The sequence below is a fragment of the Lissotriton vulgaris genome, chromosome 3_1, assembly GCF_964263255.1.
Source record: "Lissotriton vulgaris chromosome 3_1, aLisVul1.2, whole genome shotgun sequence".
NCBI classification, from domain to species: Eukaryota; Metazoa; Chordata; class Amphibia; order Caudata; family Salamandridae; genus Lissotriton; species Lissotriton vulgaris.
The window spans coordinates 1668852022-1668879225 of NC_141689.1; the positions used below are offsets into that span (position 1 = coordinate 1668852022).

A 27204-nucleotide genomic window follows, 5' to 3' on the forward strand; every position below is an offset into this window, starting at 1 on the left:
TGGAAAACATTGGGGTCATTGGCGGGGGAAAGTAGTTAGGTCAGCCCAGAGAGACAACTTACCCAAACCAGCATTGTGAGGCGGGTGACTGGTGAGGAATAAAGCCCCTAAGCGTGAGCAGGGCGCGGCAGATAGGCATCCCGCCAGATGTGCTGCCCTGCCACCGTCTGGTCCATGAAGACCCAATATTTCTCGATCATTGGGCGATTCCACTCCACCAGGTACCGTAGCAGCGAAGCTTGATGTTAGCAGATGATATTAGAGAAGGCGAGACCGCCCTCTTTCTTAGGGCGTTGTAGCAAGGTCCTCTGCAAGCGAGGAGAGATCGGGCCCCATGTAAAATGCTTGATCCCGGTCTGAATGTTGTGAAGTGTCTGCAGTGGAGGGAGTGTTTGAAACAAATACAGGGCTCGCGAAAGTACATTAATTTTGACAGCGGACAGCGTACCAAACCATGACAAAGGTAGGCGTCGCCAGCGGGCCAGGTCTGCTCAGATGCGAGTTAAAAGGGCCGTGTAGTTAACCTCCGCTGTTTTTGCGAGACTCTTGTGGAGGACTAGTCTGAGATATGCGATACCGTCTGTCACCCAGTCAAAGGCAAAGTTGGCCCATAGGGCATCAACCATTGGCTGGGCAGCAGTGAGGTTGAGTACCTGAGATTTCTGCATATTATTGGACTGACCAATTTTATTTTCATAAACAGTCTTGGCAATTAGCACCCCTCTCGCAACAAGCTTAAGCACTTCCCATACCGAGGAAAGTGGCGAAAGTCCTACTTTGTTAATCGCTAAATAATCATTCAGGCAACGTTTGATGTCGTCCACCACTGCCGGGGATCGGAGCAGTGAGTCCCGCAGGCGCTAGTGGGAGGCGGGTAGGGATCTTACAGAGGGAAGGCGCATGGTCAAGATGATGTGTGCCTGGTCAGACAAGGAGCGAGCTTCAATGGTGGAATCTTTAATGCATGACCAAGCGTCTGGGGTAACAAGGAAGTGGTCTAGGCGGGCATAGGTCTTGTGCGCTGCTGAGTAGTATGAAAAGTCTCGCTCTTCTGGGTGGAGGCCTCGCCAAGCATCGCAAATCCCTGTGTCATTCAGCCAGTCACCACCACCCGCCGACAGGGCCCCCTCTCCACTTGTTCGTGAGCCTGAACGGTCCATCTCCCTGTCCATCACTAAGGTGAGGTCGCTCCCCACTGCCACTATGGGGTCGGGCTTGTGCAGGACGTCAGCGAAGGCATCTATTAGGAATTTCTCCGAACGCTTATTTGGGGAGTAAATAGAGGCTACTGTGAAGTGAAAATGCCCTATAATAATGCGCAGCGTAAGGAGGCGCCCTTTGATCTCTGCAACGGGACCCCCCATTGAGCCCGAAAAACATCTGGAGATTAGGACCGCAACCACACCCCGTTTACTGTTCCCAGAGGACCAGAATTGTGAGGGGAAGTGGCTATGACGCATGTGGTGTGTGTCACTGTGAAGCAGATGGATTTCTTGAAGGAGACATATCTCCACCTAAGTGACAGAGCGGAGAAAGGAACGCTTTCCGCTTGACTGCGTTACTAAGCCCCCGGGCATTGCAGCTAACTACCTTAAGTTCCATGGGAAAGGGACGGGCCAACTGGTACATGTGTTAAGGCCCCGAACAAAGTGCTGGAGGGACAGACTATAGGAGAAGCCCCGGAGAGGGAGGAGACAGGCATTACTGGGCAACGGTAGAAGTGGAGATAAAAAAGAGCTCACTGGGGAAAGAACCCTCCCTAACCCAATAGATAAGAAAAACACCCCAACAGTAACCAAATTGAGTTATCATAGGTCGTAGAACACCACCCTAACAAGGGCCAGCGTAAGAAGGAAAAATGTGGGAAAACCTTACAATTAAGCGTTGAAAGAGAGTCCAAAAAACACAATCCCGCAGGGGGGCATTAGACATAGGCTGGTCTATCTGTCAACGTCAGAGGAGGCCTGGTTCCTTGTGGGAGGCTGTAGGACATAGCACCTGGAGAACTAAGAGCCGTAGAGGGGCATGACACGGAGTGCAGGATAGTAGTTGTCTCAGGAGCCCCTCCGACCTCACTCCAAGGTGGCCATCTCCGTGTGCGTACTCTGGGTGCTCAGGGGGAACACGGGCGGTCTAGGGGTTGTGAGAGAGAGGATATCACCGCCTCCCTCTCCTTCGCCATCTCCTCTGGGTCAGGTTTCGCAGAGGCCTTCGGCTTCCAAACTGTGTGCCATTGTGAGAGTCTACGTGTGGAACAAACCCCGGGGCTCTCCCTCCATCCAGGGTCCACCGAGGTGTCCACTCCCAGTAGATCAGAAGCCTCAGTAAGGGATCGGATCCGGCGCAGTTTTCCCTGGTACTTAAATATGAGGCGGAATGGATGGCCCCATGAATAATGGATGGCTTTATCCCGAAGGTGAGAGGTGACCATGCAGAAGTCTCTCAGTTTGGCAAGCGTGGACGCAGCGAGATCTTAAAAGAGGGCTGGGGAGTGCCCCTAGAACTCGGCTGGCCGACTGGGCCGATCGTGCCCTGCAGAGGATCTGCTCCTTAAGCTGAAAATCGTACACACAGATGAGCACGTCCGGAGGGGGGCTTTTTCCCCTCTAGAAATACCCACACAGTGCACCCTGCCCATTTATATCTCCTGCGGGCCAACATAACCCAGGATATGCCGGAAGAGAGTCAGAACGTAGGCTCGGAGATCGCCTCCCTCTGCCGCCATGGGATCGCTTGGATGCGGATATTGTTCCTTCGCGAACGGTTCTCCAAATCTTCCGCGTGGGCCTGGAGATCCAAGTTTTGATTCTGCAGCCGGAGCATCTCTTGTTGGAGCTGGTGTAAGTCTTCTTCGCAGCGCAGTTCGTGATCTTCAAGAATGGCCACCCTCTCCCCTACTTCGTCCACGTCACGTCGGACCTCTTTGAGGTCGGTCAGGAGATGCCCCCTCAGGTTCATGATGTCTTATTTGATCCCGGAGAGAGCTCCATCATGATGGCCTTCCTAGCAGGCCCATCCGCCCCTTCTAGTTGCTCCGGAAGACCCGAGTCCCGGGGTGTTGTGTCCGCTGAGTACAGTCCAGACTTCTGCTTCAGTAGCATTTCCTTGAGGGTCTTCTCTCTCCTCGCCCATGTGGATGACATGATGCTATGGGGGGATGCAGGGAAGGGCTGTAGAGGGGCCACTCGGGTGATGTCCAGCCGCCTGCTGTGATCAGGAGTCCGAGCTAGAGGGTCGTCAGGTCGTCAAAGCTCCACCGGGAATCAGCAGGATGCAGTGGGTATATCTCCAGGCCCACCAGTTGCGACCAGTCTGGATTTTTTGGTTCCGGGGTGGCTCCATCATGTTCCAGCGCCCACCGGGCAGGGGGGAGCCCTGGGCTGCTTGAGGCGAAAGGCAGAGGCACCAACGCTTGTTCAAGTCGGTTGAGCCCTGGGCCGACTCTCACAAGCAGAGCAGCTCCCACCACTCAGCAATGCGGAGACAAGTCCGAAGAAGGGGCTTACACTGCACCCAATCTCTGTCCCCAAAATATAGCAGAGCCCATCAAAGTCAGTGTTGTCTATCTCTGACCATATTCCTCCGTGGTGGCCATCTAAGTGGCGGAATAGTACCAGGTGGGTATAAGCAGGTGCGCTGGGAAGGGAAGGCCGCACTCACCAGGAGTCTGGGGGGTAAAGTAGCGCTCTGCAGGTGGCTAAACACTGATTCTGGTGCTGAGTTGGGCATCCACTGGGAGAGGCTGAAGGGACGGCTCCCCAGGGAGGCTCCTCAGCTAGGAAACCTCAGGCTCCCAAATGCCCCGTCTGCTATGCAGTGACCCGGCAGGGTCAGAAGAGAGGACAAAATGCCGGGCGGAAAGCCAGTCTCCCGATGGAGGGACCCTACCACCCCAATCCGTTTCAGGCCTCAGGCCGTGGTTCAATTAGTGTCTGCAGGCTACAGTTCAAGCAAGGTAGGGCGCCGGGCCTGGTGCTCACTCAGGGGCCACTGGAGGTGGTGCAAGGTTCCAGCCACGGCAGCTTCCTGAGAGCCCGGGTAGCCTCGTGGAGACTGAAGATGGCAGGGGCAAGCTGACCCTCCTGCTGTCCAGCGCCGCTCACCTACCACCGACCTTGGACGGGACACCTGTTGCTGAATCCACGATCACCTGGTGCCCTCGATGTATGCAGTTTTGAGTAGGGTGAGCAACCCAATAAACCCTTGCGGTCTTGGGCAATTGATGCGTTTAGAGGTTGGGCCAGCAAGGGATTTGTTTGTTAGAAAATTTTGTGACAGCAATGAAAAGAAGTGTAATAAATCAAGTGTCCACACTATTACAAATTAGTGACTGAAAAGAATTAAAGTATGCAGGCAGGCCTTCTCAGGTTCGCTGGCGGTGGCGCCTCTGTGATCACCCCAGTCAGTCGCGGCCTCGGTGCGCCTCCGTCCGGGAACGCAGATGCGGTCTGCAACTTCCTCACCACTAGCACCGGAGGAAGCATCGGTCAAGTCCACTCCGTGTTTGGCGATTTAAGGTCCGGGAGATGAGGCTATTACAATGCACTGGGTCGGCGAGGCCGGAGGGACGGAGATTTGCGTCCTACCAAGCCCCATCTTGGCCATGCCCCCAGCACATGCACTTTAGCACTGAGTGGCTGTGGTAAAGTGCTCAGAGTCCCAGAGCCAATAAAAAGACGGTCTGAACAAGAGGAGGAGTAAGGCAAAATGTTTGGTGTGACCCTTCAGAGAAGGCCATTTTTTATATAGCACTTTCCATACCTTTTTCGAACTATTAAACCACTTTTTCAATTGTTGAGTAACTAGGTACTCTATATGTATAATTGGGATCTGATCAGGGCCATAATATAGAAAGTTCCCTGGGGACGCAACTGGATTGTGCGTCTGCTATGTGCACCCCTTAGGACTTTGGTATTAGAGAAGGGGCCGTAGGCTGTTGTGCGCCCCCTTCTGTAATACATGTTTTAAACGAAAACTGGAACCCATTTAGTGGTAAGGAACCTTGGGTATCAATTATTCCAAAAGAACAGCAGTCCCTTATACTTAAATTATTAGTACTGTAAGTTACATAGAGGTACAATGATATCTATGTTTTGACTGCACAACTGGACATCATCATTTTAATATAAACAGGTAATTCGAAACATATAAGTGGGATAATTAACAAAGACAAAAAAGAAGGACTCAGGCATGATAACTAGGGCCTATAGCATTACTAAGTAGTTAGACCAACAATTACATATTTGAAGCACCAAAGCACCATTTGGTCAACATTAAGATTGTGTCAAGATGCATAGAGCCGACGAAGTTTCGATCCACTTGTCAAAAGGCTGAATTAATCTTCAGGACAATTAGGATAATGTCTGAGGTAATTGCCTGGAATCCTGTTCCAACCTTGATCCACAAGGGTAAATCAAGGAGTAGTGGTCCAGTAACCAGCAGGAAGCCGTAACCGCAGTGGTCTGGCAGCAGAAGCGGCTTTAGATGTACAAAATCTCAGGGATCAGCAATCTACATATCGAGCCCGGCAGACCAACGATGAGCCTGTGATGATACTATGACCATGGAGTTTGATGGTCGGGGTTGGGTTGTCAAACGCGATGAGAAAAGTGTGCGGATAGCCTGGATCACCGGTCACGTGTGAGTGGGCTCGATGCTGCGGGTCCGAGTGAGGCGTGACACCGTGAACTGACGTGACGTGGTTCTCATTGCCCATCCACAACATTTGAGAGGCCCCCTGGAGCTCGGGTTTTCCCCCCACCCCAATGCTATTTTCCACCACTGATTCTATCCAGTAACTGCTAACATTCAACAGACCTGAAAATCGACCTACACCATCTAGTTCCCCTCTCAGTATCTCTACTCCTGCCTTCCCCACTTTCCATGTGCATCCTCCAGGGACACTTCCTTAGCTTAATTCCTCCATGCTTTGCCATCCCATGCCTCTTTATTGTATCCCTGTACTGCCATCCCTTCCAGCTATGCTACCAGGCTCTGTATCTCTCAAGGATTTACATCAGTCCTTCACTCATTGCGTCCCCGCTTTCGTCCTTCGTCTAAGCTTGTGCCCATTTCGGTATTAAATTGCAATGCCTTTTACTGGTAATAGTTCCATATTTCTGAGGTTAGTACTTTATCAAGATAATGTGTTTATTGCCTTTGTAATGATGTGTTCACGAACACCTTTTCCAGACTGTTCTATTAATTAACTGCTGTGGTAATTAGAAAGAACATTAAAAGTATGTATTCTAATGTATTTATCACCGGTTGAGGTACAACGTCTATTGTATTTGTATTTTCAATTTGAGAGTGTAATACAATGGCTAAATTAAATATAAGGGTCTAAACTCATGCCTTGTACACATAAATTCCCCATACCTTTTTCTTCTTTTTTGAGGTTTTATTATATAAGACACACATTCTTTGATTTTGCACACTTTTTTTTTAACTCTTACTGCTTTTCCTTGATCTTGTAGCTGGGTACTCTCCTTAGGTTACTAGGATTATAGTCCCATTGGTAATTTGAAAGCAGGAGAGTGTACGAAGAAAGAGACATTAGCAGTGTAGTGAGTGCAAGATCGATGCCCAGGTGTGTGGACCGACAAATCCCCAATGACTGGTAACATACCCCATATCACTTATTTATACTCCGGAATTGGTAGGAGATGGCACCCTTCGCCGTAATCCGAAGACCATGCTGAGACTTGCCCTACCACTCCAGGTGCAAGAGAAAGAGCCTATAGTGAGAAAGGACTGCCTGGGGTCACAGGAGACACATTACCAGTGAGATAGACCTGCCCTCTTCCATGACCCTTTCTCATTTTATTAGCACAGTTCCAGTACTTTTTTATATGCTCAGAATAATAAATGGACATGGAACGTATTTCAACAACCAATGAGCCGTCACATAATTGAATGTGCATTGACACCCATGCCTTTAGCCCATCCTTAATTATAATTGCTCTGCGAGCGAACTAAAACTTTAGTACACATGAAGCCTCCATCATGTATCTGTCAATTTGTCTGTCTACCTTTTTGTCATTCTTCTACCCTGGCCATCTGTGTAAGCCTTTTTGTGTTTTATCTGACAGGAAGCCTGTGGTATGGACATTTACATTTACTTCTTTGCGCATTCTCTGTATATATGTGAATCTCCGTATATTGGTCTGGGTGTTAGTGCATTTCTATGTCGGTTATTCTGTGTACATACGTGATTGCATGGCGGATGGTAAATAAGCACAGTGGTTATAGGTCTATTTGCATTGGTACCGGTTTGTGTGTGTAGGTGTGTTGCACTGTGCATGTATTTAAGTCTATATATGTAAATGCATAAATGTATTTTTGATGTATGTCTTTGTGTGCTTGTCTACTATGTGTCTGTGTATGTGCAGTATATATGGTTTTTGCAATGCTTGTTATACTTTGGCACAAAACTGAAAAGAATATTTAAAGTGTAGTCTTAACTATATACCATCCTTCAATACGGAAGATTTCTGTTCTTTCTTTTTTTTATACACTATTCCCATTTTAAAAACAACTTTGCATTGCATTTGCTTTCTTGACACCAAGTAACACAGAGGCGTGGTTGTTGTACTCTAGCACAACCTAATTAGAGATATGTGAAATTGTAACTGGTTTCAGAATTGGGCGCAAATTATAAGTTTGCTCTTTCTGAATTTGTATAATTGTTAATTTCCATTTACACCTTTGGTGACATTTTCTCACACTATTTTATGAACTGTGTTATGAAGCAAATACCCAAGATTATTTTCAAGGTAATCACAATCCTGTAATCTACTGTGAACTATGTGCATATATTTCAGAATGTTAGGCTCAAGGGTAATGTAAAATGTCTCTAGTTAAATCTCATACAGTTTTCTACAAAACAGCATTTTAAACTATCCATATCATTTTGAAGTTCTCTGGCTTAACCACTTACTCATTGTCAAATTTTAAGCTTGTCCTCATGACCCTTTTACATAGCCTAAATCACACTAGTCAACTTGAAATAGTGTCTAAAGAAGGTACACATGCCATTATCCTTAATATGTTCTTAATTTAAGCTCAGATCAGTGTTTTCCGATGTACTTGTTTATGAAATTGACATTACGGGTATGATTTACTTAAACATTCTGAGACCGATTCTGATTTGACTACTAAATTGATTATTGCTGTATTGTTGCATTGACATCGAAGATATTTGTGTAGTTTTTATATTTAGTGGTAATTTGTTGAATCACGTCTGATGATGAAACTGGGGTACATGCTTGAAATACCCATCTTTATAAATATTAGCGGGGAGAACCAGATTGTTCCTGTCTCGTGCAATGTAGGATTCTCACAGTTTCTAAATTTCTTGCAATTAAGACATCTTTGAATATGAAATACTATATAAAATCATGCAGAAACAATGGTATGAATAAGTTTAATACAGTATGTGGATCTTTTGTCTTTGGGCCTCCAAGTACAGGAAGTTTGACAATACACTTACAAGAATCATGCCTGTTAATAATAATCAATATGCTGAGATAGAGCTTCATCCATGTGGTTACACTGCTTTCTGATGTACATATAGTGTGGTTTGATGATCTGTACTGCCTGCAGGTAATACTTTGTTCTATTCTGTTTGTAGAATGGACTCAATGCTCTGCACCTGGCTGCCAAGGAAGGCCACGTTGGCCTGGTACAGGAGCTACTGGAAAGAGGTTCGGCAGTGGATTCTGCGACCAAGGTAATATTGCTGTGAGTCTGTCTGAAAGCAAAGGTTACCATGATGCTAAAATAAAGGAAAATATCAATTTTATTCCAAATATTAAAACAATAACTGAACTTTCTACATTACATAAAAAAATAAATGGCACTACTAACAATTTAGGATTTGCTAAAGGTGGTTCTAAAAGAGGAGCTATTTCAGTCACACTCCAACAGCTGTCATAACAAGGTAACTCGTTTTCAGTGGCCCACAGGCACCAGTTAGTCAAACTCAGATATGTGTGCACCGAGAAAGTTCAAGCTCCCTGGAAATATGCCATTCCATCACCTGACCTCCAATTTTAGGGAGTGCTCCATGGCCAGTGACTACCTTCTTGTTGCCTGATGTTCAATCTAATAATGCCTTATTGTTTACAGTACCGATTCACACACTGGTTATATACATATTTTACCGTCTTAAAACAATTGCTGGTAAAGCCTAATTGATGTTTATTTATTTATTTATTTATTATAAAGTTTTGTATAGCGCGAACAAGACCCGTGGGTATCAGAGCGCTTAACATGAAATAAGAAAAGGAAACAAGGTTAACATATGTATAAGCAGTTAGGAAGCAATCGCAGTGAGGTAGATGACATATATATTCGTAGCACATGTGACGTTAGCATAAGTAAATATGCTATGATTAAATAATAACAAAACATGTATATATAACAAATATGAGGTAGCACGGTATAGGTTCATGTATGAGGTAGCACGGTATAAGTTCATGAAAGATGCTGTTCTCCTGTTCAATCAAATCTCCATTCCTATTGGCCTTTGGGTTGTTCCCATATCATAGGATACGTATTCCATTATAGTATTGTCTGTGCCTCCCATTTTGATGGCGTACATGATCTGTACTAAGGCAGTATTATAGCAGATCCATGATCAGTGATCTTCGCTAAGTAATGTATCTATTCATCAGCAGGCTCTTCACTTCCCGTTTGAATGTTATCAGATTCCGGATCTTCCTGATGTTTGGAGGGAGTGAGTTCCATATTCTGGGGGCCGCTCCTGAGAACGCTCTGTCATAGGTTTTTTTTTTTTTTTTTTTTTGATTTGGATCATTAAAACAATGTACATCTGTTATTGTGTAATGGTTCAATATAACTGAATTAACTTATACATCATCGTATTTGAGAGAATAGTGACCAGTTTCATTATAGTTACTGTTAATAATCAATAGAGACATAGAGCACAGCTTATCTGCTACATATGACAGTTATTTTATCAAATTAAAATGATCGGATTTTGCTTTTTCACAACAGACTATTTTATAATGTTATAGATCTGGTAAAGCTTTGAAGCTATGTAATCAGAACATTCGTATGCTGTTTGTCCTACATGCCATACAAGTTAATACTGCTGGCTGTATGTGCTGACAGCTGGGGTGTCAGTCTTTTGTTTTTCCAAATCTATTAAGACATAAATTATTGTATGACTTGATTCACAAAATTAAGGAAGCTCTTCAAACCAGTGTATGCCAGTAGTCAAAAAGTATTTCTTGAAATAAACGTAATTTACAATTGTGCATATACCACCTAGTACCTGGTCTAGATAATATAGGTGACAGGTGGAAATATTCCTACTTTCTGATAAAGTAAAACATTATAATCCACGAACACTCCTTAAATTAAGATATGACTGCAATGCAACTGTTCAACAGGTTAAAAACTGATGAAGCATTACATATAAGGTCTATAAAGCATAATCACATCTCAAGTTCACTTACACTAGCTCTTGCTACCTCCAATAATATTTGTAAAAGTTGTGCTTTAGTGTTTCTCTGGATCAACCCAAACGTATTTGTTTTTTTAGTAAAATAGTCAGTATTTCTCAGCTGATTCTGAAATTGGAATATGTCTCATGCTTGTTTCAATGTTTGTGCAAGATAACGTGCAGCTCGCAGGGCCGGCCTTAGGCATGTGCAAGCTGTGCACCTGCACAGGGCCACCAAACCCCAGGGGCCACTACGCCAATATATATCCTTAATATAATAATCCTCTGAGGATGGATACATATTTGCGTGGCGGCCCCTGGCAGGGATTTTGGGGCCACCGGCTCTGTTCCACTTCCAAACACCTTCCTGAGCTCTAGGGGGGCTCCGCCCTGCCCGGACCCCCTCTTCCGGGGCCCCCTACCTACGCTTCCTGCCTAGGGCCGCCATCAGCCTAGAGCTGCCCCTGCAGCTCATAAGATAAATGCACATAAACAGTGCCATAATATAAAGAACGTTTGGGGTTTGCCATGTTATATTGTGGCTGGCGACTTTTGGCTTTGTGCTTACAAGAGAGCTATATGCAATTCAGAACAAATATAGGCACCTCAGCACTGATTCAATAGTAACATAACAAGACCACTTCCTGGTGGTCACAATATGGCATGGTTACAGCACTAATTTCCACATTTCAAGCAGGTTATGAATTTATTTTTTTAGCCCAGCTGTCAATTAATTGATCAATTCAGTCACTTAGTGAATCGCCTATTGGCTTTAGCCATCCACAGGTTTATTGGAGGAACATTATCTCTTGCTGTTTATTGAGAAGTGAGCTTCATGATCTTGGATTGTCATGATCTTTTCTAACCAGCAATTGGCTCTCTTTATGATAAGGTAAATCTTCCAAAAGTTCAGACCTCCTCTGCTATGTCTACATTGTAATTGTGAACTGTTCTGCTAACTACAACAATTCATCAGGTACAACAAGGCAAAAGGAAAATACATATGTGTGTGTATATTCTTATGTGTGAGCAATACGAGTTTGTGTGTATATATATATATATGTGAGCAAGGGCGTTCACGCCCGAAACGCGTCTGTTCGGCATCTTGTTGCACCTCTGCACTTTATCATGAAATAAAGGAAGAAAAATATCAATGTAAGACTGGCTGTGGACTTATTCACCTGTGTCTGCGTACTGGACTTTGTGCAAAGGAGTTGCACGAGTTTTCTGGTTGGAGTATATATATATATATATATATATATATATGCACTTCACAATCCTGTTCCGCTGCCTCAAACCAGGACCAAGATCCAATCTGCCACACCGGATACCACAGGTACAGACCACTCCACAGCGCAAGGGTGAAATTTCAACAAGGTTTATTCACACGAATTCGCCAGCATGACGCGTTTCGGTCACTCCACGGTGACCTTGATCACATGACGAACAAAACCAATGAAAATGTATATAAAGGGTTACCAATCAACAGATAGGGCGGGAAAAATGATTGAAACTGAAAAAACACTTAATGCATATCATCCAGGAGTAAAAAACAGACCAAAAAAATGGAAATAAACATGCCTGAATATTTACATTCTATAAAGTGATCACAATATTCATATGTACAATCTATGTACAATGGGTCAATTTACAATACTATTATGTAGTTATTGCTCTACAATATATACACGTAAATCCATCAAAATTGCTGTTTCCTGATATTTACAAACCCTGAACAGATTCTACGTTCCGTTTGTTTACAAAATCAGATGATGATGCGCAATCGTATTTATTGTTCATTATGAACTCTACCCGCTCACAAACCCAAGTCGATTGGCGTGTAAGACCCCTAACGTGACCACCTAGTGTGAAAAAAAGGGGGGAAGGAAAAAATCAAGGTGTAATCTGAACCAACCTGAGATTCAGATAATTAATCAAAAAATGTGATTATTATGTGACTTGATTATAATATAAATAACACACTGGTCAAAAAATTATAAAAGTGGGAAGATACTCATGCTTCACCATGTTATACCCTTTTAGGAGGTTTACATGTGCAAGAGTTAATATAACTGTTCACCCTAATCCCCAACACTAAACGTGACTCAAGTGCTTTGCATATAGGTACCCCACAAAATTAAGTACCATAATATATGAACAATCTCAATCATTAGAGATAACATATATATATATATATATATATATATATATATATATATATATATATATATATATATATATATATATATATATATATATATATATATATATATATATATATATATATATATATATATATATATATATATATATATATTACCTACTGGCGGTTGCCAGTAGGTAGTTATAGTTAGGATTTTTTTCAATGCAAAATCTCAACATTCTATTGGGAATAACTTTGACGCCGGTTGAGGAATCTGCCTGAAAATTTCCTCAAATTTGCCTCGCGGCGCCTCGGTCCTTCCCTGAAAGTTTGGGGGGGATTCGTCAAGCGGGGGCCAAGATAAAATGGGGGTCCCAAAACGTGTTTTCCTCATGTTAATTTCCATAGGGCGGTCGACCTCACTTTTAGCCTGAATGGCTGAATGGATTTCCACCAAACTTGGCAAAATTGTAGGGACTGGTAGCCCGATGTGCCTTTGCTATGTCTCAAGATATGTGCTCCACTGGATTTTGAGTAATTTAGGTTCAAAAAAATATATATATCTATGGCCGCGCTCCGGTACGCGCACCGGGGAGCGCTCCGGGCGCGCTACGCGACTTGCGCGCGTAAAGCTGATTGGCTCTCGGGTGTCTGTAAACATTCGAAACAGTCCGGAGCGGCCGCAATCTTGTGTCTCGGTAAGATCGAGACACAAGAAGAGGCAAAAACAAAGGGGGAAATGACCATAAGGGGGCAGAGTAGACCCCCCCTGATCCCCTAGGTTTGATGTGAGGGCCATAAAAGGGCCCCGTGGGGCAAAAAAACATTTTTTTTTTCGATTTGCGCGGGGGGAGCGCCCGGTAAAAATTAAAATAAAAAATATTATTATATAAGTATACAATATAGGATTCATTATAAAAAATATTACATTTCAGAGGTTTGAGGCCCTATAAATAGTTAGGAATTATTATTTAAAAAACCTATGAAATTCACTGAAAAAACCATAGGTTTCACACCAGTTATAGTTAGGAATTAGCATTTAAAAAAACCTTTGAAATTCACTGAAAAAAACATAGGTTTCACACCAGTTATAGTTAGGAATTAGCATTTAAAAAACCTATGAAATTCACTGAAAAAAACATAGGTTTCACACCAGTTATAGTTAGGAATTAGCATTTAAAAAACCTATTAAATTCACTGAAAAAACCATAGGTTTCACACCAGTTATAGTTAGCAGGAAGTTTTACTCGCATAAAACCATTGAAATTCCCACGTTATAGTTAGTTGGACTCACTATAACTTGCGCGTGGAATGCACTGCTGATGACGTCACATATTACATCACTCATGACATGGTCTATGGTTTTTTCAGTGAATATATATATATATATATATTAATATTGCCTACTGGCAGTTGCCAGTAGGTAGTTATAGTTAGGACCTAGTTACCATAGGAAAATCGCAACATTCTATTCCCAATAACTTTGGTGCTGATTGACAAATCTTCGTGAAATTTTTAAAACTTATGGTCCACTCCGGTCAGCTCCTATCTTGAAATTTTTGTAGTGATTCGTCAAGGAGGGGCTGAGAAAAAAAGGGTTCCCAAACGTGTTTTCCTCATGCAATTTCCCATAGGAAACTTTAGCTGCATCTACAGCCCGAACTGCTGAACGGAATTATACCAAATTTGGCAAATAGGTAGCCCTTGGTTCAGAAAGCACTCTTTTTGTTAAATGGTGTAAATCCATTAAATAGTTCCTGAGAAATTTGAAAAAGAAAAAAAAATGATATCTGGGTGGAGCCTAACCACACATGTCATTGTGAGATCTGATTGGCTGTCATCACTTCATCCTGGAATTGCTGGCAGCCATCTTGGGAACAATATACATGATAGTACCCCATTGAAATCCATTGTAGTGAATCGAAGATTTTGAGGGTTACCAAAAGGAGAACTATAAAGGGTGATAACAGACTTTAGTTACATTAGAATTCATTTGTTGATGGTACCATACTAATTTCAGGAATTGTGGTGTGCTCTAAGGTGATTTTACCCTGTGAAAAAACTTCTGCTGGGATATCATGGATCATGTTTGAGAGAAAACTATTTTCACATGCTTGTCCCATAGTGTTTTGGAAGGAGCTCCAGAAGCTAAAATGAGAGCATATTTTCTGTAAATTCACCTTATCTTTCTCAGTCATGTGAGAATGAAGTCTGACATTCTCAGTAAAACATGTACATCCAACAAGGGCAGAGACTGTCAGTTAATGCCTTTGTGTTCTACTGCGGCTTCCCAGAGTATTCTAAAGAACAACTAGAGCGCTAACAGCCTTACTTATGACAAAAGTATGGCACACCTGAAGCCATCTTGATTGGAATAAACTCGTAACTCTTGAAACATTTAATTTAAAAAGGAACCAAATGATGGTGTTCATTTTGTCATAGAAATTATGGTTAGTGCTGTAGAAAGAAAAATTAGGACATGTTTCAAGTGTGATCTCAAATATCTTCCTGTTATATTTCAACAGGAGCAGCCTGTCAGTTGATGCCTTTGTGTTCTACTGCTGCTTCCCAGAGTGTTCTAAAGAACAACTAGAGCGCTAACAGTCTTACTTATGACAAAATTATGGCACACCTGAAGCCATCTTGATTGGAAAAAACTGGTTACACTTAAAACATTTAATTAAAAAAGGAACGAAATGAGGGGGTTCATTTTGCCTTAGAAATTATGGTTAGTGCTGCAGAAAGAAAATTTAGGGCATGTTTTAAGTGAGATCTCAAATCCTCTTCTATTTCATTAGAAAATTCTGACATGCAGACCGAAACAATCACTTTCAATACCAGCAGTAGACTTCCAGTTAACTCCACGGTGATCAGTAGCTTTGCTACATTGATCTAATGAACAACTAGAGTGCTAACATTCTGAATTTATGGCAAATGTGTGACACATCCGAATGCCTTCTTGATGGAACCAAAGTAAAAAAGTGAAAGAATTTCCTACTGAGGAGACTGCAGTAAATGAGGAAATTAGGAAACTTCATAAAAAATTAGTTTCCCAAGATGGCCACAAGAGAAACAAGCATTTACAATGCAATGGTTTTGCCTTTGTTAAAGTTAGAGCAATTAGCATTGCTCTTGACATTATTTTTATTTATGTTTTTTTTAACATAAATAAATGGCATTGTCATTTACAATGCCACTAGCTTTATCTCTCGCAAATGACACACACAAACACACACAGAGCCACCCCACACACACCCCCACACAGAGCCCCCCACACACAGCCACACAGAGCCCCCCACACACACAGCCACACAGAGCCCCCCACACACACAGCCACACAGAGCCCCCCACACACACAGCCACACAAAGCTTCCTACACACACAGCCACACAGAGCCCTCCACACACACCCACACAGCACAAGCAGGCAACAGGGGCACACGGAGGCACAAGCAGGCAACAGGGGCACACAGAGGCACAAGCAGACAACAGGGGCACACAGAGGCACAAGCAGGCAACAGGGGCACACAGAGGCACAAGCAGGCAACAGGGGCACACGCAACAGGGGCACGAAAACGGAGGCACAAGCAGGCAACAGGGGCACGAAAACGGAGGCACAAGCAGGCAACAGGGGCACACGGAGGCACAAGCAGGCAACAGGGGCACACGGAGGCACAAGCAGGCAACAGGGGCACACGGAGGCACAAGCAGGCAACAGGGGCACACGGAAGCACAAGCAGGCAACAGGGGCACGAAAACAGGCACAAGCAGGCAACAGGGGCACAAAAACAGGCACAAGCAGGCAACAGGGGCACGAAAACAGGCACAAGCAGGCAACAGGGGCACGAAAACTGAGGCACAAGCAGGCAACAGGGGCACAAGGAGGCACCAGCAGGCAACAGGGGCACACGGAGGCACAAGCAGGCAACAGGGGCACACGGAGGCACAAGCAGGCAACAGGGGCACACGGAGGCACAAGCAGGCAACAGGGGCACACAGAGGCACAAGCAGGCAACATGGGCACACAGAGGCACAAGCAGGCAACAGGGTCATGAAAACAAGCACAAGCAGGCAAAAGGGTCACAAGCATGAATTGTAATTTAGACAGGGCTGAAGTGGAGAACGGTCAGTAGGGAAGTAGTGCGGTTGGTGCAGTGGTACCAGGCCGAAAGGTGAGAGGGGCTGTCTGCACCCCAGTTTGGACAGTTTCCACTACCTAACAGGGATTGGTGGGAGGGGGGGCGTACATCTTGCTTGGTTTAGGGCTGTTACTTCGGGGACGCAGTGCACGCTCCTGCCTGCTGCCGCCGGGACACGACAACAGGCAGGGAGAGGACAGGCTGGGAGAGGGCAGGGAGGAGACAGGCTGGGAGAGGGCAGGCTGGGAGAGGGAGGGGACAAGCTGGGAGAGGGCAGGCTGGGAGAGGGCAGGGAGGGGACAGGCTGGGAGAGGGCAGGTTGGGAGAGGGCAGGCTGGAAGTGGACAGGCTGGGAGAGGACAGGCTGGGAAAGGGCAGGCTGGAAGTGGACAGGCTGGGAAAGGACAGGCTTGGAAAGGGCAGGGAGAGAACAGGCTGGGAGTGGGCAGGCCGGGAGAGGACAGGCTGCGAGAGGATAGGCTGCGAGAGGACAGACTGCGAGAGGACAGGCTGCGAGAGGACAGGCTGTGAGAGGACAGGCTGGGAGAGGGCAGGCTGGGAGAGGGCAGGCTGGAAGTGGACAGGCTGGGAGAGGACAGGCTGGGAAAGGGCAGGCTGGAAGTGGACAGGCTGGGAAAGGACAGGCTGGGAAAGGGCAGGGAGGGGACAGGCTAGGAGAGAACAGGCTGGGAGTGGGCAGGCCGCGAGAGGACAGGCTGCGAGAGGACAGGCTGCGAGAGGGCAGGCTGCGAGAGGGCAGGCTGGGAGAGGGCAGGCTGGGAGAGGGCAGGCTGGGAGAGGGCAGGCTGGGAGAGGGCAGGCTGGGAGAGGGCAGCAAACAGCTGGCCTGGGAAAACAGCACAGGGATCCTTGAAACCAACGCCAGTACTTCATAACTGTAACCAGTCCCTATAAGACCAGGGAAGCAGTGCTTGGATCCCTGAAACCAGAGGCAATTCTCTGTGTCTGAAGCCTGTCCGGTAGCTCTAAAAAATATATCCTTCCATTTTTTCAATTATTGGATCCCACATTTACTCCTGTATGGATTGTTTGGAACTGTAGTCGCATACCGCCTATAACCCACGTACTGTAGATCACCTGCTTGTAATCCTTCCTAGGTTGTATCTGTAATGTGCTCATACAACTGTTTGGGGACTGTTTTCTTGTAAAGTGCTCTGATACCTCCAGGCCATGTCCACACTATATAAAATCAATGCCAACATTCGCAATGGCCGTATGAAAGTTCTCAATCTACTGTGGTTGTTGCCTGCCTCAAAAAGTAACTTATAAAAAGGTAAGTTACATCTTTCATTTTTCCAAATTTAAAACTACAAAAAGCGTGTATATAAACTGTCTTTTAAAAATGAAATGTTTATTTCATGCTCACTCCCCCCGCCCCTTTAAAAACGCTCACCTCACGACTGTGTTTACATTAAACAAATAAATACTCCCACTTCAACCCCTCATTAGGAGCCACGGGGTGCATGGTGTCTGAGTGGCCGGTCAGTGGTGAGGCAGGGAATTTCTGCTGTACAAACGGTCACCGCAGCCACTTACACCGCAGGTATCTTGTTGAGCAGGTGAATCGTAGTGGTAACAATTGCACTTTTGCCTGCCTCCGCTAACGTTTGTAAATTGAGCGAGTGACATCAATAGACCCTCCGAAAGACATCGCGCTACACGAGTGTTGCCAGCTGCCGGCGTACCTTCCCCAATGACCCTGTGCAGATGAAAGCCCCATCACCTAACTCACATCTACACTTACCTTCGCTCAGCTGCAGAGCAAACAGTCCGCTTCAAAAAGTAACGCTCGGGTGACCTGTGCTGCTGGCAAGTACTTCCGGCGGGTTAGACGGGACAGTCCTGTGCATAAAAGATTCCAACACCTCCCTGGGTTAGTGCACGTACTCTCTTGTGACGTTACTTAGAGTCTCCCTGCCGGGATCGCGATCCTACACACACAAAACACCCTATTTAGTGACGTAACGTCTCTCCTGCCTCCTCGCGCTCACCCTGCCGCTTCCCAAACGGCAGAGCAGCAAGTTGCCAGTTAACATTCTCAGGAGGGGGGGGGGGATCCATCGGCTGCACCCGTGAGTACGAAATAGATTGTACATTTGTATACTTATGAACACAGGCCATCCCTGGGCTACCCAGTCTCCTCTCACCCGTCATAGCCGAATGAAGGACTTCTTTGCTATACATTGCCCAAACTATCTAGCTACCTACAATGACAATTGCCTAAGCCAGGAAACTCAAAATCAACTGCTTTTGAATAGTACATGGAGCGATATTGGCAGGCTCTGGGACACCTCAGGCCTCTCTCCGCAAAGGACCTTATTCGCCCCTCTCTACCCGGACGCAGTCCAGAGCAGCAGCGAGGGAAATCCAAAAAGTGTTTGACAGGAGGAGAAGGAAGTTTGCCGGCGTGGCCCCCCGCTCACCTTAGAGAAGCCTCCCAGGGTAGTGACCCGGGTCTAGAGAGCATGCAGGTCCAGCTCCCTGCCCGCCACAGCCGGCAGCTTTCAAAACCGGGACCTGTGCACAAAGAGATTGTTAGAGAGATCCGACAGATGAGGCCGGCGATACCGGACCCCTGGCAAAGCGACCCCTCCACCACCCCCGTGTCTTATAGGTTTATGGCTAAATGGGTCTTCTCACCCTCTGCTGTGGTGGAACTGCCTCAGCTCGTCCAGGAAAGCTTGCCCTTTCCTCCGCTGGTACTCTTGAGGTTTCCCAGTCGAGTTTGCCATCCTTTTTGGTTTGGGGGATTTTAAAAACAATATCTATTTTTCCCCCTTTATATTAATGTTTTTAATCCTCTCTCGCCGTGTTAGGGAACCCGAGTCCCCATCGTCGTCTTCGGGACAGAAGGGTCCGGAGAGTGGTCTCTTTTCAAAGAAAAGATGGGATTTAAAGAGGGGGGTGATAGCAGGGCCGTCGGCGGGCTGAACTGGGGGGGGGGGGGGGTCTGGGATCTTCAGCAGGGCCAACGGAAACACGGACCCGGCTGCCCCGCGCCCCACTCCATGCCTCTGACCAGCTTCGGCAACGTCGGCGGGCTGAACTGGGGGGGGTCTGGGATCGTCAGCAGGGCCAACGGAAACACGGACCCGGCTGCCCCGCGCCCCACTCCATGCTTCTCACCAGCTTCGGCAACGTCGGCGGGCTGAACTGGGGGGGTCTGGGATCTTCAGCAGGGCCAACGGAAACACGGACCCGGCTGCCCCGCGCCCCACTTCCGGGCCTGCGGTGGGGACAGAGAGCGGGCGGCCGGTGCTCTGCGTGGCTGGGCGGGGGAAGGGGCGGGAACGGGGACGGGAGCAAGCAGCGACAGGCTGGGCAGCCCAGACAGAGCGGCAGGTTGGAGAGGCACTTCTCCGGTCTCCCCGCGGGCGCCGCCATAGTGCTTGCCGTCTTCCTCTCCTTCTTCCCCGGGCTGCGGGGGGGCGGGCACTTCCGGCCGGCCGCGCTAGGATTGGCCGGCCGGCCAGTCACGGGGCAATGCAATCGGGGAGGAGGAGACTGGAGGCCGGCGACGGAGGAGAAGAGACGCAGTAGTGCCGGCAATGCCGGACCAGACACGGGGGCGTTCCCGGCGTCCCGTGACGTCGGCAAAAGCCAAAGAATGTCGGGAACGCCCCCGTGTCTGGTCCGGCATTGACGGACAGGCCCCTCGTCCAATGGCAAGGCTCCGTTTACGGAGCCAGCCAATCAAGGACGAGGGCCGAACAAAAGCCACACTACAGTTCTCAACAGGATTTCGCCTGCGCGGAAAAGCTGCGCAGAGCGCAGCTTCCGCTAGGCAAAACCTAAAAAGTGCTCAAAAGTACCACAAATATTACCCAGATGTGGCCCACGTATAGCACAATGATAGAAGTGTGCAAAACTCTTTTTATTTTTAGTTTTTCTGCAGCTTTATATAGTGCAGACTGGTTAGGTATTGGAGCGTTACATCTTGCTTGCACCCCTTATTGCGAATTTTGCACAAAGTACATGAGATTGATCTTGTGAAACATTGAACTTTACGATTCTGTTAATCTGAAGTTGCTCTGAACTGGGCTTTGTAACACCCGTTTTTACCTACTAGTTTTAATTAATTCTCACTGTATTGTATTAGGAAAGAGGATTTACTGTTTTTATGTACACTTTTATGATCTATGTTTATAAATCAGATCAAATAAAGTTTAATGAATTCTATGGCAGGACGGAGGCAAGGATTAATCATATCTTTTCTCACTTTATTTGCATAGCAGTTCAAAGAAAACATAACACACCAATCATGAAACAAAAGACTACACACCCATGAACCATTAGGGGGAAGTCTCCAAGGCAACTATAGTCCAATCATATGAAAGTCCATTGTATATAATATCGTGACGTCCCTTCCGCTTCCTCTTTCTTCACTGCTCGTCAGTTAATGCATTTCTTACATTCTTGGCTTAATCTGATGTTGCTGTTTGCATAGCGGTTTCTTGTGCACATTATTTGCATTATTGCCTTGGTATTGTTTCATATTCCCTGCGCAGCAGGCTCTTGCCCGAGCGCGTTCTCTCCCTCGCAGTTTCTCCTGCTGTGCGCTCCGCACGTGGTGAGATCCTGTCAGACGTGCCTGGTCTGAGCGAGGCAGCTCCGTTGAGCTCTCCCGCTGGTCTTTACTCGCGTTTGGGAATCCGGTCACTCCTTTAGTGTTGGCTTGATTCCCAACCAACCCTCGCCTAATTTTGACACGGCTACGCGGTGATTTCCCCACACAGCCACTTTAGTGACCAGTGCCACCTGGTGGTGGTAATTAGTATTGTGCCTCAGTCTATTCTTATAACAGTTTTGGGGAAATCCCAGCTGTTGGAGCACCGGCGAGGGGGCTGCCTTAGGGATTTTAAGGGCATTTGTTCTGTGCTCACACCCTCTGCTATCATGTCTTCTCCAGAAGTCCATTTTTACTCCTCCTATCAGGAAGTGGAGGAGGAATGGCCCTCCAACTTCTCCCTCCAGCAGTGGACCAAGCGCTCTCTTTGGCTATTTCTAGGGTGCTTGCTCCTCTTAGGGATCAGGTTGATAAGCTAGCGAAAAGCCTCCCTGGGGTGTTCAGTGTTTTAGTGACCCAGATCTGGTGGCCCGGGTCCCAGTAGCTCCCAGATGGGGAATAAAAGGGCCATTAAGCATAACGCTGGGCACTTGGAAAGATTTGATAAACATACAGAGACCTTGCTCAAGAGTGAGCAAACGCTAAAACATGCACCCTGCCAGGAGGAGGGGGTGCCCGGAGAAAATTGTGACGCTGTCCTCACTATTGTAGATCCTGACGGTGGGTTTCCCTTAGAGGGAGAGGGTGTATCGGAGGATGATTTCTCCTCCGATGAGGATTAGGTCTCTGGGTGTCCCTGGAGTCCAGAGTCCCACTCCTCTCAGTCCCCGGTTGGGGACGAGGTCCACTCGGACATGTTCGGGCCTACCCAAATTCAGCATCCTAGGTTGGCGGAGGGGACCCCTGATGCCAAAGTGGCAGAGTATGTGGTGGGGAAAATCCATCAACCCCTTGAAACGGAGGTCAGGAATAGGATGAGGGGAGAATGCCCCAGACCCTCACTGAATGGGAAGGTGGCACACACGCCTGAAATTGATGAGAAACTATGTACCTTTTTCTCCAAGTATATGAGGGATCCCTAGAAAGGAGTTGATAGGTCTTGGACGTGGTAGGGCCCTTGACCCAAATTATTCAATTGGCGGAGCGTTCAAAAGAGTCAGTATCCCCTTTGTCCACGGATATTGTGGCTGGTTGGGTGCACTACCCCAAACTCTTAAACACTACCCCCTCCACTACCCAAACACCACTGCACTACCTTAAACCCTAAAACACTACCCTCAGCACAACACCCTACACTACCTAAACATAACTGCACTACCCTAAATCCTAAAACACTACCACCAGCACGACTCCCTATACTACCCAAACACCACTGCACTACCCTAAACCCTACATCTACCCCCAGCACAACCCCCTACACTACACAAACACCACTGCACTACCCTAAACCCTAAAACACTACCCCCAGTATGACCCCCTTCACTACACAAGCACCACTGCTTTGCCCTAAACCCTAAAACACTACCCCCAGCACGACCCCCTACACTACACAAACACCACTGCACTATCCTAAACCCTAAATATACCCCCAGCATGACCCCTTAACTACACAAACACCACTGCACTACCCTAAACCCTAAAACACTATCCCAGCACGACCCCGTTCACTACACAAACACCACTGCACTGCCTTAAACCTTAAAATACTACCCCAGCACAACCCCCTACACTACACAAACACCACTGCACTACCCTAAACCCTAAATATACCCCCCAGCATGACCCCCTTCACTACACAAACACCACTGCATTATCCTAAACCCTAAAACACTACCCCCAACACGACCCCCATCACTACCTAAACACAACTGCACTACCCTAAACACTAAAACACTACCCCCAGCATGACCCCTTCACAACCCAAACACCACTGCACTACCCTAAACCATAAAACACTACCCCCAGCACGCCCCCTACACTACCCAAACACCACTGCACTACCCTAAACCCTAGAAGAGAAACCCCCACCCCATGCCCCATCCCCCTTACCTCTCACTCCTCATGGTTCCTCTCTCCTCGTGGTTCCTGCTTCACGTCGTCTCTGAGGGGCGGTGCACGTCTTTGTGAATAAACGGAACAGCCTCTGTTTCCTTACAACAACTTGGATCGTCTACATGTTTTTTAGAACGCATGGTCATTTACCATACATACCTTTACAACTAAATTTGTTGTAAAGGCATGCGTGGTAAATGACCATGCATTCTAAAAAATGCGTAGTAATGACTTCGCGATGTACAACGCATGCGTGGTAATACATGCTTTGAAATGGTATTACGATGTAAAAAAAGTTGTTGTAACGGCTGTTTACTGATCGAAGCTGGCCCCTGTTCTTCAGTGAGACATTTATTTGATTAATTAAGAGGAAGGAATGTGTTTTTTTTCTCCAAAAAGTGCATTCCCGGCTGTTGTATTGTGAAAGTGTCGGCGTGGCCTGGTTTCACTTCCGGTGAGAGAGTGGAAGAGTCTGTTTGGATCTAAAAGAGTTCTGTAGTTGGACGGGCCGGCCCGACACGTCATCTGAAAACATAGCTAATGGAAAGCAATCTCCTTGAAATGTGGAGCGATGCTATGAGAGGTTAACCACGATATGACAGTATCGGGTGTCCCATGTGCCGCCTCCAGGGTACCGGAGGCAGAAGCGGCATCGCAGGTCCTCTTGAAGACCGTTGTAGCACTAATTCTACATTTTGGAACTAGGGCATTTTAACTTTGTTGTTCCTGCCAAATACAAAGAGCCTATCCTGTGTTATTCAGTGCCCTCATTACCTTTTTTGTGGTTTGTGGTGCTTGTCACTTTGCTGCCCCGCCGGTGAACACGACTGGGCACCCCACCTTGTGTGCCATCTGCAGGGCCTCTGCCCTCGGATCACTGGTTTCGGTTTCTGGAGTGGCAACATAAACAGTTGTTTCCAAAGGACTAGCCTGAACACTTAGGTGAATATCCCCTGAAGCAGAATTCCATGGAAATTCTTTTCTAGCTCTCTCACGAGGACGTCATAATAGCACGGCTCTGCTGACGTCAGTTCCACCCGAGGCAAACAGTCGGACCGAGACATTTTCACATGTATACATAGTATAATAAATATATATATATTCACTGAAAAAAACATTGGTTTCAGGCAAGTTATAGTTAGAAATGATCATTTAAAAAACCTTAGAAATTCTCTGAAAAAACCATAGGTTTCAGGCACCTTATAGTTAGAAATTAGCATTTAAAAAACCTTAGAAATTCACTGAAAAAACTATAGGTTTCAGGGGCGTTATAGTTAATTGGACATTTCACTTGTACAAAACCATAGAAATTTCCCCGTTATAGTTAGTTCAGCTAACTATAAATTGCGCGCCCGCAATGCTCTGCTGATGACGTCACATATTACATCACTCATGACATGGTCAGTGACATCACTCATGACATCACTGATGAGATCTCAAATGACAGTTCCATAGGGAATCTTGCTACAGGCCAAACGACTTAGCGTAATTTCACCAAATTTGACAGAAAGCTAGATCTTTATGCTGAAAGCGTGCTTTTTGTCAGTTGGTGTAATTGTGTTTAGTAGTTTCTGAGAAATTAAGGTTCAAAATGTCTGCATATCTGGATGGTTAGGTTTGCTGACCTCTAACTAGAGTACCACAATCACACAATTTTAAATAATAGAGCAATCTGATTAGTGAGCAGGGGATCTTTTCCCGTTGGTTGTCTTGCTCCTGTGAAGTACCCAAAAGTCCTGCAGGAGATCGTGCTTTGAGTGGCGGGCTGCAAAATGAAGAGAAAGGTTGAGACTGACATTTCAGGGTATGGGGACCATGCCCCAGGTTCCTGAGAAAAAACATTTTTAAAAAAGGTACATGGGGTCAGTGTAGGGGCACCCTGACCTCCTGGACCTTGTGCGGTGGGGGTCTCAGAGAAACATCACCCTGGGGCCAGAGTTAAAATTAAAATGTGGGATGCTGCATAATTTTGCAGGAATTGTGAGAGCCAGCGGGACTCCCCTGCTCCAGCAAAAGTCCCTCGAGTGCGCAACGGACGCACTGCCTCCCACAAGAGTGCGCAGCATTGGAAAAACTTTTTTTTTTTTTTAAAAGGGGGAGGCATGAGTGTCATTGGTGGGTGGCTGGCCAGCATCCAATGCTTACCCTGCTGCCAATCCAAATGTCAACTAACGGATTCAAAAAGTGATGGATGCAATGTTTGAATTAATCTCACCCACTGATAATTACTCAGGCCGTATCCCAATCCACGGTTGTTTTGCAGACCATGTCACCTCAGTTTGGACAAAGCCATATGCATATCAGTCTCAACCCTGCTCCATTCCGAACAGTCCAGCCCAAACTGCCAAGCAGGGTTGTCCTCGAACCAGAACACAAGCAACGTAGGTCTGGTTCCACCCTAGTAATGGGCTCATCCGCTGGGTACAGCTTAGTTCCAGTGACAGTATGCATAGCAACCACATCTGGGCATATCTGTCCCACCTGGGGTGACACACTAAAGTATACAAACATGTGATGGTTGGAATGCTTTAACCCCTTCGATGCGGCCGCTTTTTTTCCCGTGTGCGGCCGCCGGCAGAACACGGGCGGGCCATGACGAACCCCAGCCGTCATCAGCACACGAGCACCGTAGTGCATGACGGCTGGGGTTCGTCACCAGCATGGAAGGGGTTAATTAATCTCAGCCACGGATAATTACCCAGGTGCATCCCAAGCCATTGTTTTTTTGCACGTTACCTCAGCTATATGCAAATCAGTCTCAACCCTGTTCCATTTGGAACAGTCCAGCCTGAACTGCTATGCCCGTTCCTCCTCGAACTGGAACACAAGCAACCTAGAATCCAAAGGACATGCAGGGTGAGTGGGGGCCAGTGGCGGCTGGTGACATTTCAAAGTGGTGAGGCATAAAAGTTGGGGATGAATGCCATGTTGCCAAAAAAGCTAGTGAGACAGTTGTCATAAGGGGAGGTTCAGTGGCGAGGGAGGACTCCCCAGAAAATATGAAAAAAAGAGAAGGCAAATAGTGCATTTTAAAACACATTTGAGCAAGCCTGAAGGTTTATAAAGCAATGTGAATGCATAGCCTTGAAATATTTAAACACTAGAAACCTGCCCCATATATTACTGCATTATGTCCACATGCTGTGCTATTATTAGGACGTTAAAAAAGATTGCCCCTTACCTGTCACCTGATGCCCGTAGACAATCACATTTTGCCCTGGTCGTCTCCAGTCTTGATTATTGTAACACGTTATACGCGGGCATAAACAAGAAATCACTTCAGCGCCTCCAGGTAGTTCAGAATGCTGCAGCCAGGATGGTCTTAAACCTCCCTAGGCGTTCATTGGCAACAAAGGCCAGGAAAGATCTCGACTGGCTGCCGATTCAGGCCAGGATTTCTTTTAAACTTCTCTGTCTGGCTCACAGGGCAGTCTTTGGATCTGGCTCTCAATGTCCCTAATTAGCCTCTATACCCCCAACAGAACGCTTCGCTCGTCCTCCAGAAATATGCTCATTGTCCCTAGATTCAGAAGGGCGAGATGAGGAGGAAATGCCTTCTCCAGCCTGGCACCTAAATTATGGAACTCGCTCCCCCCTGAACTTTCCAGCCAACCATCTCTTGCCATCTTTCGTAAACTTCTGAAGACCTGGCTCTTCTCCCAGGTTTACTAAATTCTGTGGTATAAGCTGCCATGGTATGTCTGTATGTTGCCTGCGCCTTGATGCCCTTGGGGTTAAGTCTGCGCATTACAAGTCATCCTTTATTCATTCATTCATTATTGCACCATGTCATAGGTAAACTTGTTATATAA

At 46.4% G+C, this 27204-nt stretch overlaps 1 protein-coding gene across 1 annotated transcript in view; it reads left to right on the forward strand.

Annotated features, from left to right (window-relative positions):
• Positions 1–27204, forward strand: part of ANK2 (ankyrin 2) — an 874236-nt gene that overhangs the window by 193292 nt on the left and 653740 nt on the right. Inside the window, exon 3 of the mRNA XM_086962136.1 lies at positions 8633–8731. Within this exon, the coding sequence (XP_086818262.1) occupies positions 8633–8731 (99 nt within the window). The remainder of the gene's footprint in view (positions 1–8632; positions 8732–27204) is intronic.